The 16,581-nt window shown below is 31.1% G+C and overlaps 1 protein-coding gene across 2 annotated transcripts in view; it reads right to left on the reverse strand.

The window, feature by feature from the left end:
- Positions 1-200: 200 nt before the first annotated feature.
- Positions 201-16,581, reverse strand: part of SMAD5 (SMAD family member 5) — a 46,866-nt gene continuing 30,485 nt past the window's right edge. For both annotated transcript variants that reach the window (XM_031953016.1, XM_023503397.2), the window contains exons 4-7: positions 12,143-12,262; positions 7,814-8,035; positions 6,231-6,487; positions 201-4,992 (exon numbers count right to left, since the gene is read on the reverse strand). In XM_031953016.1, the coding sequence (XP_031808876.1) occupies positions 4,849-4,992; positions 6,231-6,487; positions 7,814-8,035; positions 12,143-12,262 (743 nt within the window). In that variant the 3' untranslated portion in view covers positions 201-4,848. The remainder of the gene's footprint in view (positions 4,993-6,230; positions 6,488-7,813; positions 8,036-12,142; positions 12,263-16,581) is intronic.

The following is a 16,581-nucleotide window of genomic DNA, read 5'->3' on the forward strand; positions in this document are numbered from 1 at the left end:
AACAGAAGACCGTTCACAAGGAAGTTCAGAAAAGCAGGACAATTTTTAAAGTAACAAGTTGAAATCATCATATACTTTTTAACAAAGCATCACAAAATGGAAATTCCTGATTTCACATACAATCTTTTGTTCTGCTGTGTACAAGGAAATACTTGTTTTTTCTAGAATTTAAATTCAAAACAAACAAAAAAAATTAAAAATAAGAAAAGAATGAGATTTATTGAAAGAATATTTATGAGCAATATGCAAAAATTCATAAGCATTGTGGATTTGTAGAGCGCAATAAAAACTAATACATTTTACAAATTACCAAAAAGAGAAGAAAATTAAAACTTGCTGATAGAATCTCATTTCCAATAATGTAAATAAAAGCATAATAATGTTAGCATTACAAATGAGATGCAGACCAATAGTATAATCAAATAATTTGGTCTATTATTTGCTTATCAAATTTATTTTTAGAAAAGCATAGGCATGAATAAACTTTATGATGGTATTCGAATCACTTAAAAAGTAAAACAATTAGTTATTTTCAAAATGTCATTTGCTGAAAATGTTTTTTTAAAAACATATCTGTAAAATTGTTACTATAGTTGCTAAAACTAAAGAGTTCTCTATTAAGAAAGGTTATGATTAAATCAAAGCACATTTATCTTAAAGGGCAAAGAGGAAAAACTTAATGCCATTTTTTCTTTTAAAAGATGGTTAATGTGAAATACTAGTTTTTTGTTCAGTCTGGATTTTTATAATCTTGCTTGTCAATATTATACTGTCTGGAGCTAAAAATCACTCAACACCATTGTTTTTGTATTATTATCATAATGGCCCATAACCTGCTTTGAAAAAACAAAAAGCAAAATCAGATGCTTCACAAACTGGTAATTAAGGCTAAGAAATCTATATAAGTTGCAAATTTGAGATGACTTTTAAATTTTTCAGTATTTTAGAAAGAACAGCCTTTTAAGAATAACTGATTAGACCAAATCATAAGCATGACCCTAAGGAAGCACTGATAAGAATATTAACGCAATTGAGTTCAGTTTTCTAAGCCAATATAATTCTAACTTTTTGGGATGAGTTCAGTTTTCTAAGCCAATATAATTCTAACTTTTTGGGATATCAATATGTTGTCATGCTATTATTTCTCATCTTTTCATCACTCAAAGTGTTAATATAATAATAATAGGGCCTTATTATGATATGTTGAAACTAACAATATAAAGCTTTTCTTTTTATCTCGACTAAAATTTGGAAGACTTTTTTACAGTTGAATTTCTTCCTATATAGGAAGACTGCCCCTCTCCACCCAAGAAACCCCTCCAAATACAATACCACTTATAATTCAGTTAGGTTATAGGAGCAGAGTGTATGGAAGAAGGCAGGAGGAACACTATATCACATTAAATGCATTTGTCAAAATTCCTGTAATTGAAGTATCACATGATAACCTTTTATAAGATATTTTGAGGGTCAATTTTCATTACAAAAAACTGCAACTTGGATTAAGCTGGGCTCAAATCTTGAGCCTTAATTTTGTGCAGAACAGCTAAATAAATACCTTAATACTGGCCATTCTTGCCAAAATCCCATTTTTCAGCCTTATTGTACATAGAGCAACAGAGAAAATAGGCCTGACTCGACTTCTTTGTTAAGTTTTTATTTAGGGCTACTAAAAAAAAAAAATAATGGAACAGTAAGGTTGGCTCCCAGAGAGAAAAATATACACATCCTCCTACAGATTGGCCCAGGAAACATCACAGTTGTTGGGGGGTGAAGGGGGTTGAGGGGGGAAGGGTTGTTTTTGCTTTGAGAAAAGGACTTGTAACTGTTAACAGAAATGTGCCTTAATAACCTCTGATAAAATTATTTTCACATTTTTGTTTCTAATACTTTGTGAGGCACCTTTTTTTTTTTTTTTTTACCATTGCTTTAGAACAGTGTAATAAAATATATATACTGACAGATCCTAAGATCTATTCTTTAATTTATACATTTACCATGAAAAAGTCAAGTTGTGTTTCTAACATAATAGTTCGCTTATGATATTATTCCCTCATTAGTTGGCTTATTAGTAACAGTTCAATTCACTTACATAATTCCAGTAAGCTATTAGCTTTTGGCAGTAGAGAGAAATATGTAATGAGTAGTGACATCAAGAGGGTCAAATGTGCCCCAGGGTTGTATCTGAAGATGAGAGAAATAATACCTTAGATTTTAAAACTCTTTCAAAGTTCTCTTAACTGGTGATAAAAAGATTATAGCCCTATCTAAATATGCCTAAAAGAAAAATCTCTACATTAACAGGAGATTTATACTCAAAAAAAGTTTCCATAATACCAACAAAAATTCTGTCTCACACAGATAAACCATTCCCCCATCTATCATGGAACATATCTGAATTTAAAATTGTGATTCTCCAAATTCAATTTTCTGATAATTATAGTGACAATACTCAAACTCCTAATAGACAGCACTGTATCTCAGCTCCAAAGAGGAAATTCAAGTTGGCCAAGTAATCAAAGTTTTAATATCCTGGGTTGTCATATACACATATGATGATTGTTAACTATATAACTATTTAAAACTTTTCTTGAGGGTGGCAGAAAGGGGCTTCAAGGACCATATGTAAACTAAATTAAAATTCAGAAGTATAATAACATCCAGCAATCTTTAACCTTTGTGAAAGGTTAAATTACTATCTGATTAACTTTTAATCAGTTTAAATATCTATTCAAACTACCAAAATTAAATGTCTTCCCTAATTCAACATCAAAACTGCATTTTTATTATTTACATTTCATGTAAATGCATTTACATTATCATGAAAATGCTCCAGTAGCTCTCTTCGGTTATTAACTACGCTTTATTGATTTCCACCATCAAAGTTTCCTCAACTTGATTCTGAGAATTCAATGGAAAAAAAAAAAAAGGCAGGACTCTTTCCTAAGTTGAATCAAAAGACATTGCATTTACTGGTTTTAATACAACTCGGGATTCCAGATGTCAAATAATGTTTATATTCATTGTATAACTGTTAGGTATTCCTTTTATCTGACCATGGGTTCATCTCTAGGGTAATATGAAAGTTTGTGTTAAAACACAATTATTTTAACCAAATTAAACTAGTTGCAATCACAAAAAACAAATATTGGTATAGATGCCAAAAGGAAATCACATTCTCCATCAAAAAGGCCTATTTCTTAAGATCACTAAAATCAAGTAATAGTATACCTGTATCCTCCCTACTTATAAAATGTCAATTCTATATGCTTATGAAGATATTCAACAATGAAATTTCTGAGGACAGGTAACTAAATTTCTTTTAAATGATCCTTTCCTTCTTCCACAATTATTCCATTCTTGAAAAAGTGACTGTTCTTTTAACCTGAAAATTATAGCAGCTCACAAGAAGCTCAAAGGTTTAAAGTTTTAATCCCTATCCTCAAAAATTTTATTTGAGGTATTTAACTGCCATTAATCTAGGTAGTGAATTAGGATGAGCTATTGCACAAATGCTAAAGGTACAATTTGCATTCTTTGATGCATAACCTCTTTAAAAAACTTAGAAACCACTGGAGATTCTCTATTCTTATATGTGGGTCATGAAATACTTGCCTTAAAGTACATGTTTGTTTCTGAGAAAAGACCTGACCTAAATCATTCTTAAGGATGAAATCAGATACTTAACATTAATGCTTTGACTACATATTTATGTTAAATTGGTTGTCTTCTCAATGAAGAGGGTTGGGAAGGAGGGAGATAATTTGGAACTCAGTTTTAAAAATAAATGTTAAAAATTGTTTTTACATGTAATTGGGAATAAATGAAATACTAAATTAAAAAAAAGTAATGCCATCTATGTGAGTGAAAAGGCATCTGAAGTTAAAGCTAAACAAAAACTTTACAATTCTGATCAAAAATAAAAAAACTAGACAAAAAAACTTCTTCAACTTAAGTATGAGTTGCCATTTACAAACTGAAGTTTTTGTATTAAGACACAAAAAGGGGTAACAAGCTAATAATTAATAACTACATCTGAGTTGTTTGGGCACTTTGTCAAAGGCTACACTAAAAAATATTCACCCATAAAAGTGCAAAATAAAAAGGTTAGTCTTAACTAAATTACAATCCTTACAATGGTGGCTAAAGGCAACATAATCAAAGTGGAACCTGTGACCTGTCATCCCGCTATCAAAATAGTGTTCATGACAGAATTAAAATATTGTCACATATCTGATACCACTTGTCTGTAATAATTTTTTAAAGTGTATTTCAAAATATACATTGAAGTCACATTATTGTGTAAGGCAAATATTTAGAGGAAAAAAATGTAAATTTTATGATGTTTAATCTATAAAAGTATAGTTTTGCTTTATTACTGACTACCTGAAAGCTAGAAGAGTAAGTGGCATTTCTTTAAATTACACATTTCATAATTTTTTTTAAAGAAACACAACATGCCCTCCAAGAAATTCTCACTCTCTTTTGAGATTTTTTTTTTGTTGTTGTTCATTTAAAAACTGGTGTGACACTGAAGTAAATGCATTTTCCAGGTCAAGATGAATGCAAAATCATCTGATATACGTTATATATATGAGGGGTCATAATACTTGTTCTGTATCTTTCAGGCCATTTCTAAGACTTCAACTACTATTTTTTATAACACAACCATGAGTAAAAACAGAAATGTCCTTTCATTACAAAATACAAATGTATTGGTCACAAGTAGGTAGAAAAAGTAAGCTGAAATATCTGTTTTCCATGTAAGCTCACAGTATTCATACTGAAGGTATCTCTAAAATTAAAATAAGGTCACTAATATAGTAACTTAAGTTTAAGACTTCAGCACTACGAAACAGAAGATATGGGATTAAGAGGGGAGCCCATTTGAGTAAGTACTTTATCCAGCCATTGCAGAGGCCCATGAAGATGAATTTCAATCCAGCATGGAGTACTGGTAACATCCTGCCGGTGATATTCAGCTCCCCAGCCCTAGAAAGATTAAGAGATTTTAACATTAAATTTTTCCTCAGACTGTTACAACATAATATATTTTTGTTGAGATATAATTCTAACTTTCTGATATACAAAATATACTTTTAAAAAACATTTCTACCCGAATGATAAAAATGTTCAGTTTTGAATATAAATAACTAGGAGTTATAAATCATTCATGAATACAAAATTGTTTTTAGGGGCAGACATAATTTCATCGATATAGGGTAGATATTCACTGAGTAAATTCTTTTCAAAATCAACATTTTGCAATTTAAAATCTTAAAGAGAGGTATTATTAAAGTAAAAACTAAAATTTAAGCCTCTAAGTAATTCATTAAATTATTTCAGGTGGAAGTTATGATTCACTGAAAAATGATCACTGACCTTTTAGAGGGAAAGAAGCTATTCAAATTCAGAATATTTTAACCTGAAAAACTAGCTAATTAAAAGAAAATGTATTCTTAATTTCCTCTTAAGCTGTCTGGATCTATCCACTGTGCATACAGAAATGAGAATACAGGTAAACTGAGGGTGAGAGAGCATAGAAAATTGGTAGGAATATTAAAATCATTTTTCTAGTTATCTTCTTTCTATAAAAAACATCCTTAATTAATATGCTATTATTAAAAGAAAAATATTAGCCATATGTATGTAGTATAGTGAAAATAGTCCAATCAGCCTCTAGAAAAGAGAAAGTCAAAGAATGAAAGTGATTGGTAATTCTTTGACTTTGTCCTCAGCATAATGTAACAGCAGCATTATAGTATTTATGTGGTAATATGATTCTACTCTTCTCAGTTTTACTCATGAAATAACAATTTTGAAAAACTCACATTTATTTGAAAGCTTTTAGAATTGTTTTAGAGCTTTTTAGAACCTTTAAGAAATAGCAATTCTTAAGACAAATTTTATTTAGGTAACATTAATAACAAAATGAACTGACAACAAATGATTATTTTCCCATAGAGCTCCCTTCCTCAGTAAGTTACACTTAGAATTTTCTCTTTATATATGATGATCCAGAGAATGGCAATAAATCTGGTGATATCTTCTACTAACATTTTAGAGACATTAGTCATATACAAAGTAACACCCAGTGTTTCAACTACATTCATAGAAAGGAATTTGTAAAAAAAAATTTTCCTAATTGAACTTGCAGAATACCAAATATTGAGGACTGGGCTACAGCATTAAATGGTGAATCAAATCAGGTCAAAACAGAATCTACTCACCTTTACAAAGCTCATTCGAATTGTACACATTTTGGTGAGTTCATAGACTGCCTCAAATCCATGGTTGACAGACTGCGCCAAAAGCTGAGCAAACTCTTGATTGTTAAAAATCTTTAGGCTACAGCCACTAGGAATCTTACAGACAGTGGTAGGATGAAAGCCATGATGAAAGTTGCAGTTTCTACTCTGTACAAATATGCTGCTGTCACTCAAGCACTCAGCATAGACTTCCCCTCCAACATAATAAAGATGAACCCCTTTGCAAAGAAATGCATTAAAATATATTTTAATAAATTATGATTATTAAGACCACAAATACAATATAATTTTTATGCAAGACTTATATAATGTGCTCCAGGCAACCAATAGATGGCAATCCTTTACCATTTATACAACAAGATATGCTTCCTCCATCATATCCAAATGACAACCATATCAAGTTTGTTATCTACTATGATATTTTTGTTTCTGGTATTTCCTTCTTCTCACCTTCAATAATCATTTGTCATCTTTTTTGAAAGATGGAAAAGAAAGCTTTTTTTAGACAAGTCCTTAATATTAGGTAAACTACTTTTAAAATGGAATTCAACAAAGAAGTTCCTCATTATTTTTGTTAATGGAAAAAATTGGTACTTCAACAAATTTAGGATACACATATAATTTAATTGGCAGTGTCCTAATTTGTTTTGGGGTAATTATATGTCAAAATTGCTTCAATCCCCCCCAAGACATATGAATTGAACATGGATGAAAGGGTTTAATAGAGCAAAGTTGGGACAACATTTAAGAAATTGAACCAGATTCCAAGTTTCATTTCATAAGCATAGTGGGTGTATTACCCTTATTAGGCTGACGAAATAGAAATAAAAATCCTTTTGTTAGGAAATTAATTTTCCTCCTACAATTGCTCTAAAAGAGAAATGAATTTGTTCTAATAATATATTAATAGTCCATTATCAAAAATAATATTTGAAAGAATTCATTTTACTTAGTCAAAAAATGAACCTAGCCATAATACATATCTTTTCATTACTAGTAAGACTGTTTAAAAAAAAAAAAAAAAAAAAACAGAAGGCACAGACTCAGAAAAATAACATTCTTGATATTCTATACATTTTCAACTTCTCTGACAAAAAAATCTTTAAAATAAGTTATCTCAATGCAAAACATTTAAAATTTCTAATATGAATAAAAACTTACCTGGTGAATAAGAGAACAGGTCTCAAATCAGGAAGACCAGTATTTCAATTTTTATCTGATATTTAACTGGGCTTTCAGACTATAGACCATAATCACTTACCTACATAATATCTTGTCCTCAGTTTCTTCCTTCAAAAAATGAAGGGATTAGATTCTAACTTCTAAAATCACTTCCAGCTCTAAATCTAAACTATTATGGAAGCGGTTTGGATTTCACATTGAATAATCTGGGTCCAAATCTCTGTTACTATTATATTCTGAACTACTATATTCTGGACAAGTTATTTCCACTCTCTGTACCTTAATTTCTTCCATTGTTAAAAAAAAAAAAAAAAAATGAAGGATTTGAACTAGATGATCACAAAAGTCACAAATCATATTACCTTTTCCAATATGCCGCCTGGTATTTTCAATTGTTGAGTTACGATTAACATTTGACAACAAACCTAAACAGAATCTACTTTTGTTGTTGGAAGGATCTGTAAATCCATCAACTAGAACACTTGTTGAAGATGCATGAAAAGCTTCTCCAACTCGATTGTTTAATTCATAATAAACAATTGAACACCAGTGCTTAGGCTCTTCATAAGCAACAGGTTGGACATCTGTAAATGGAACATAAGGAAATGATCAATTACTTCACAATATAAATTCTGGAATTTTTACTAGGGTTTCAAGATATAAAAACTTAACTTTTTTAAAACTTTATTTTTAATAAATAGGTTCCAAATGTATAAATTCTCTTTTTGCCTCCACCACCCTCCCCCCTGCCCAGAAGACAAGATATATGATATGCATTAAGTGAAAAAAGAAAAAATAGAAAAAAAAAAATGCTTCGATCTGAGTCCATTCAGTTCTCTCTTTTAAGGTGGATAACATTTTAACATTTTTCACCATGAGACGTTTGGAATAATTTGATTATTGAACTGATCAGAAGTGCTGCTAAATCTTTCATAGTTGATTATCATTACAATATTGCTATAATCTTATATAAACTGTTCTCCTGGTTCTGTTCACTTTCCATTCTTTCAAATAAATCTTCCCAAGTTTTTCTGAAATCACCGCCATCATTTCTTATAGTACAATGGTATTCCATTATTTTAATATTTCATAACATTATTTAACTATTACCCAATTGATGGGCTTGCCTTTCAATTTCCAATGCTTTTGCCACCAAAGAAGTGCTGCTAAAAATATTTTCCTTCTTGAATGTGTCTAACCAATCAAAGGGGATACATAGTTTAATAGCATTTGGGCACAGTTCCAAATTGCTTTCCAGTTGGATCAGTTCACAATTTCATTAACAGTCTTCCTATTTTCCCATATCCCTACTGTCATTTGTCATTTTTCTTTCCTGTAATTTCAGTCAATTTGATAGGTGTAAGGTGGTACCTCACTTATTTTAATTTGCATTTCTCTATTAGAGATTTGAAGCATTTTTTTTTTCACATGGCTAGCAATAGTTTGGATTTCTTCCTTTATCAGAGAAACGTGCTGTAAACATTTATTCCCCAGTTTCCTGCTTTTTTTCTTTCTAATTTTGGCTACATTGATTTGGTTTGTGGAATGTAAACAAAATCATACCTTTTTACCTCCTGTGAAATTATCTTTTTTTGTGCTCATGAACTTTTCTCCTTTCCACAGAACTAAAAGGTAATTTTTTCCAAACTCCCCTAGTTTGCTTATGACAAAGACTTTCTATCTAAATCATGTACTCATTTTGAATTTTTCTTGGTACATAGTATGAAATTTTGATTTCTGTCAGACTACTTTTCCACTTTTCCCAAAAGGTTTTGTGAAATAATGAGTTCTTAATTCAATGTCTGGGATCTTTGCATTTCTGATCCCTAGGTCACTATTTATTTGCTTCTCTATATTGTATGCCTAAACAGTTCCATTTTATTTCCTGTCCAATATCAAACTGTGACAATTATAGCCTTATATTATAGTCTGAGATCTGGTACTGCTAGAGGACCTTCCTTTACATTTTTTGTCCTTATTGCGTTCCTTAAAATTCTTGACCTTTTGTTCCTTCAGCTGAATTTGTATTATTTTTTCTAGCTCTAAAGTTTGAATGGTATGACATTGAATAAATAAATTTAGGCAGTTTATTATATGAACTTAGTCAATCCATATGCAATTAATATTTCTTCATTACTTAAGACATGACTTTATCTGAGCGAAGAGTATTATGTAATTGTGTTCATATTGAACACAGTTACTTGTCTTGGCAGGTAGACTCAAGTATTTTATAGTACCTGCAGTTATTTTTAAATGGAATCATCTTTCTACATCTTCCTGTTGAGTTTTGTTGGCAATATACAGAAATGCTAATGACTTCAGGTGATTTATTTTATAATCTACAATTGTGCTAAAGTTGCTAATTGTTTTGACTATTTTTTTAATTGACTCTCTAAGAATCTTAAATATATTATATCATTTGCAAAAAGTAATATTTGTTTTTTCTCACTGCCTTTGCTTATTCCTTCAATTATCTTTTTCTTGTCTTAATGCTATAGATAATATTTCTAGTACAGTACTGACTAATAATGTTGATAACGGACAATCTTTGTTTCACCTTTTATCTTACTGAAAAGGCTTCTAGTTTGTCCCCATTATAAATAATGTTTGCTCTTGATTTTAGATAAATATTATTTTAAGGAAAGTTTAATTTTGCTTTTTAGTATTTTGTTGTTTTTCTTTTAAATAGAAATAAACCTCATTTATGGAGGACTGATACATACAGTTGTTGTTTTTGTTAATGATGTGGGTAATTATGCTTACAATTTTCCTACTATTGAATCAACCCTGCACTCTTGGTTTAAATTTAGCCTCGTTATGACTTCGGAGAGGTGAAATGAGCAGAACCAGAAGATCATTGTACATGGCAAACAAGATTATAGGATGATCAATTCAAATGGATTTGGCTCTCTTCAACAATGAGATGATTCAGAGAGCCACCTACACCCAGAGAAAGGACTGTGGGAACTGAATGTGGTTCACAATATAGCATTTTCGCTCTTTTTGTTATTGTTTGCTTGCATTTTATTTTTCTCGTTTTTTCCCCTGATTTGATTTTTCTTGTGCAGCAAGATAATTGTATAAATATGTATGCATAAACTGGATTTAACATATATTTCTACCATGTTTAACATATATTAGATTACTTACCATCTAGGGAGGGGATGAGTAAAGGGGGGTTGGATTGGAACACAAAATTTTACAAGAGTTAATGTCAAAGAATCATATATGCATATGTTTTGAAAGATAAAAAGCTTTAATAAATAAATTTAGCTTGGTCATATAGTATATGATCTTTGCAACATATTGCTATAATCCCCTTGCAAGTTTTTATTTAAATTTTTTTTGCATTAAAATTCATTATGGAATTGGTCTTTTTTGTTTTTACCTTCCCTTGTTATTTGTCACGAAAAGAATCTGACAAGACTCTTTTACCTAATTTTTTTTTCCAAACAGGTTTTAGCATTAGAATTGTTCTTTGAATGGTACAATTTACTTGTAAATACATCTAATTCTGGGTTTTTTTCCTTAAAGCTCATCTATGGCTTGTTCAATTTCTTTTTTAAGATGAGTTATTTAATTATTTTATTTCTTCTATTAATGTGGACAATATTTATATTTTTATTGTTTATATCCATACAATATTCATCCATTTCAAAAAGAAAACTTTCAAACATTTTCCTTAATGTAACATGTTGGATATTAGCAAAAGTAGAGTTTTTTTAATTCAAAAACTCTTGAATGAGTGCATGCTAAAGCCTTACACAGTATACTTAAAAAACTTGGCAGAAGTCTTGCACACTTCTTGAATCCTAGGAGAATATTAACTATAAATAAATATAATAAATATATATATAGTATAAATAATTTATTTCTAAATATATCAAGACACAAATTACAATTAATGACTTCTACACAAGTATCAAATACAAATTAAATTTCATGTGAATATCAAACCTAAAATGTGGATTATTTTGTGAAAATGTCTAACTTCCATAATCCAAATATATTTTTCCCTTCAAACTTTCATATTTCAAAGTTTTACTTAGGTTTTAACTTTCTAGACTTCAGTAGTGTTAAAAATTTTGCCTTTATGCCAATGAAGGAAACAGGCAGCTTTATATCCTGACGCCATAAAAGCATGGGCAGAAGCTTCAAGAAGAAGGTACTTTTGGTACTCACTACTTGTTTGATATGTTCTTAATATGAATTCAAATCTAAAGTGTTTACAGTTGCACATACACACACACACACACACACTCAGTAGACCACCAATATTAGGAAGACAGTGGAACTGAGTGTGGCAAAAAACATTAAAAAATAAAAGGTCTACTAGCTATCAATTTAAAAGAAAAAGTATTAAGATGTTCAATGTAATTAGTATTATTGAGGCAGAATGGATAAAAAGTTGATCTTAAGAGTCAGGAAACCTGGGTACAAGTCTAGTCTTTAATATGTAATAAATAGCTTTGTGACTTTCTGCAACCACTTTATCTCTCAGCATCCCCTAAGACTAAATTACAGAGCATACTACATCCTACACTTATAGTTTCTTATATCAATGAAATCACAAGTTTGGTCCAAAAATTTCTGTCTGTCTGTCTCTCTCTCTCTCTCTCACACACACACACACACACACACACACACACACGGGTAAAAAGAACATTCAAGAACTACTTGTTTATTTTTACCTCTAGTAGATATATTTGGCATAATTTGAGGAATCATATTATTGCTTGTGTCCATAGATTGAGAATTATCTTGACCCATCTGGTCATCAGGAGGCATATAAGCTGGAGGAGGAGTATCAGCTATAAACAAAGAAAATAAAATTAATGAAGCATTCACAAAGGACAAGCTAAAGTTTGGGTTTTCTCTAAAGTTTTCAAGGGAACATATATGAATTATTCTTAATGAAAAAATACTCAATTGATTTTTACATAGAAAGCTTACCAAATATACAATTTTTAAACAAATATCAGTAATTAAAAGCAATATAAAATCATGAATGAATCTAGCAAAGAGGGAACATTTTATAGTGCAAAAATGAGCATGATAAAGACAAACATTAGAGAAATTTACTAGAAGAGATTAAGAAGAGGTATCAAGAATACACAAAAGAAGCAAACAATTAAGATCTTAACATCACTGATAACCACAATAATGTAGTTATTGATCTTAAGTCAAATATCCTGGAGAATGAAGTTAAGTAGATCTTAATGCTAACAAAAAGACTAAAAGAAGCGATAACATTCCAACCCAGATACTGAAGATTCTAAAAGACGCTACCTAAAATGCTATATTTAATATGCCAGCAAATTTGAAAAAGGTCTGTTTGTTTCCCAATTCTAAAGAAGGGAAATGCCAAAAAATGTTCAAATTACCAAATAACTGCATTCATTTCACATACCAGCAAAGTTACACTTAAGATTCTACAAGTTAGGCTTCAGCAATATGTGAACCAAGAATTGCCAGATTGGAAAAGGAGTATAAAAAGGGCGCTTATTTATTTAACATACACAGAGAACATTTTGTGAAATGTCAAGCTGAATAAATCAAAAGACAGATTTTTCTAGACACTTTAATTCTATCTCAATCTTCAAATAAATCTCAGATGTGCAGATGATACCACTTTGATGGCAGAAAGTACAGAAACATTCCAAAGAAAAAGAACAAGAGCAAAATGGCTGCTAAGGAGAGAAGGAAAGCAAAAGATAAAGGAGAAAGGGAAAGATCTACACAAATACAGAATCCCAGAGGAAAAAAGCATGGAGAAGGTTTTCTTAAATGAACAATGCAAAGAAATAGAAGAAAATAATAGGAAAGACAAGATCTCTTCAAGAAAATTAGAGCTACAAAAAGTTATCAAACTGTGCATACCCTTTGGTCCAGCAGTGTTACTACTGGGCTTATATCCCAAAGAGATCATAAAGAAGGGAAAGGGACCTGTATGTGCACGAATGTTTATGGCAGCCCTCTTTGTAGTGGCTAGAAACTGGAAACTGAGTGGATGCCCATCAGCTGGAGAATGGCAGAATAAATTGTGGTATATGAATATTATGGAATATTATTGTTCTGTAAGAAATGACCAACAGGATGATTTCAGAAAGGCCTGGAGAGACTTACATGAACTGATGCTGAGTGAAATGATCAGGACCAGGAGATCATTATATACTTCAACAACAATACTATATGATGACCAGTTCTGATGGACCTGGCCATCCTCAGCAATGAGATCAACCAAATCATTTCCAATGGAGCAGCTACGCTCAGAGAAAGAACTCTGGGAGATGACTAAAAACCATTACATTGAATTCCCAATCCCTATATTTTTGCCCACCTGCATTTTTGATTTCCTTCACAAGCTAATTGTACAATATTTCAGAGTCTGATTCTTTTTGTACAACAAAATAACAGTTTGGTCATGTATACTTATTGTGTATCTAATTTATATTTTAATATATTTAACATCTACCGGTCATCCTGCCATCCGGGGGAGGGGGTGGGGGTAAAAGGTGAAAAATTGGAACAAGAGGTTTGGCAATTGTTAATGCTGTAAAGTTACCCATACATATAACCTGTAAATAAAAGGCTATTAAATAAAAAAAGAAAGAAAGAAAGAAAAGAAAATAATAGGAAAGACAAGATCTCTTCAAGAAAATTCGCGCTACAAAAAGTTATCAAACTGTGCATACCCTTTGATCCAGCAGTGTTACTACTGGGCTTATATCCCAAAAAGATCATAAAGAAGGGAAAGGGATCTGTATGTGCACAAATGTTCGTGGCAGCCCTCTTTGTAGTGGCCAGAAACTGGAAACTGAGTAGATACTCATCAATTGGAGAATGGCTGAATAAATTGTGGTATATGAATATTATGTACATTATGTTATATAATATTATGTACATCTACTGGTCATCTTGCCATCTAGGGGAGGGGGTGCGGAGAAGGAGGGGAAAAATTGGAACAAAAGGTTTGGCAGTTGTCAATGCTGTAAAATTACTCATACATATAACTTGTAAATAAAAGGCTATTAAAAATAAATAAATAAATATTTAAAAAAATTAGAGCTATTAAATGAATGTTTCATATAAAAATATGCACAATAAAATACAAAAATGGTAGGCACTGAAGAGAAATAGAAGAGATTAAGAGGGGGTAATAATACATTAATAACCAAGATCATGTGGTTACTGATCTAGAACCAAACATCCTAAAGAATAAAGCGGGGTGAAGCTTAAAAAGCACTATTAATAATGAGGATAGTGGAGGTGATGGAATTCCAGCTGAGCTACTGAAAATCCTAAAAGATGTAATGTTGCACTCAATATGCCAAAGAATTTGGAAAATTCAACAATGGCCAGTGGAGTGGAAAAAAAAATAGTTTTATGTCCCAATTTTTAAATAGGGCAATAATAAAGAATCTTCAAATTACTGAACAATTGTGCTCATTTCACATACCAGCAAGGTTATTCTTAACATTCTACAAGCTAGGCATCAGCAGCATGTAAACTGAGAATTACTAGAAGAGCAGGCTGATTTTCAAAGAGTCAGAAAAACCAGTAACTTCTTTGCCAACAATAGCTAGATTATAAAGAAAGCAAGAAAGTTGCAGAAAAACACTTCATTGTTTTCAGCTTCATTGACTACATTAAAGCCTCTGACTTTGTGGATCACAACAAAATGTGGCAAGTCCTCAAAGAGATGAGTACCAGATCGTATCTGTTTCCTAAAGAATCTGTATGAGAACCGAGGCTTAACAGTTCGAATCAACATGTGACTTCAGATATGCAACATGCTACTTTGATGGCAGAAAATGAAAAGGAATCAATAAGTCTCTTGAAGGTGAAAGAAGAAAAGTATAAAAGTTGGCTTGAAATTTAACATCAAGGAAAAAAAAAACCTAAGATCTTGGCAACTGCAGTGTCATGATTTTGTATTCTTGGACTTGAAGATTACAGCAGACATTAACTGCAGCCATTAAATTAAGAGATGCTTGCTTCTAGGAAGGAAAATCATGGCAAATCTCTGTAGCATATTAAAAGCAAAGGCATCACCTTGCTGACAAAGCTCCTTATACTCAAAGATATGGCTTTTCTAGCAGCTAAGTATGGTTATAAGGAAAGTCTGGGGAGCTGCAGAATTGATGGTTTTCAGTTATGGTGCTAAAGAAGATTTTTGAGAATTCCTTGAGCAAAAGGAAATCAAATCAGTGAGTATTTAAATTAATCCAGACTGTTCACTGGAAGGCAAAATACTGAGGCTGAGTATTACTGAAGCTGAGGCTTACTTTGGCCACATAATGAGAAGACAGGATTCACTGAAAAAGACCTTGGATTGAAGACATAAGAAAAGGGGTGGGTGGCAGAGAATGAGATGGATTGTGTCTTGAAAACAAACAACAAACATGACCTTGAACAGACTTCAATAGATAATGAAGGATAGAAAAACTTGGTGTGCTATGGTTCATAGGACCACCACCTTTCTGTAAATCAGAACATGGGCAAAAGATTCTTTTATTTTGCAAACTTTTCTCCTAATAATCTATTCGTAATATTTAGAACTACAGCTTTTCCAAATTAATTTGAAGAATACAGATTATCCCATCATGAATATATTTCTGCAGAGAGAGAGACTAAAATGTTAAATAATGACTATCAAATAATTGTTTAAATATGTATACATATGTTGGATTTAACATATGTTTTATAATATATTTAACATGGGAAGGGGGGGAAAAAGGGGAAAAATTTGGAACCCAAATTATTCATGTATATGTTTTGAAAAAGCTTTAGTAAAAAAAAAAATAATAATGTTTAAACAAAAAAAGTATCAAAAAGCCAAAGCAAAAAATTTTTTTTTCAAATGACTTTCAAAAGCTTTCAACAACTTAAAACTTACATCATTAAATGTGCCCATAAAATAGTATTATCAGTACAATTCCCTCAGAGGTTCAAATGGCTTCAGGAATCCATTTTTAAGAAATCTTAAGGAATTATAAGCAAGTTCAGTTATAGTTCACTTCTTACCTATAGTAATAACCAGACTGCTGCTAATATGTAAGAGATCTAAGTTTTAAAGTTTGTCAGTTTAAAGAAAATCAATATAAGGAAGTTATTTAATGCCAATGGC

Source organism: Sarcophilus harrisii, chromosome 2 (genome assembly GCF_902635505.1).
Source record: "Sarcophilus harrisii chromosome 2, mSarHar1.11, whole genome shotgun sequence".
NCBI classification, from domain to species: domain Eukaryota; kingdom Metazoa; phylum Chordata; class Mammalia; order Dasyuromorphia; family Dasyuridae; genus Sarcophilus; species Sarcophilus harrisii.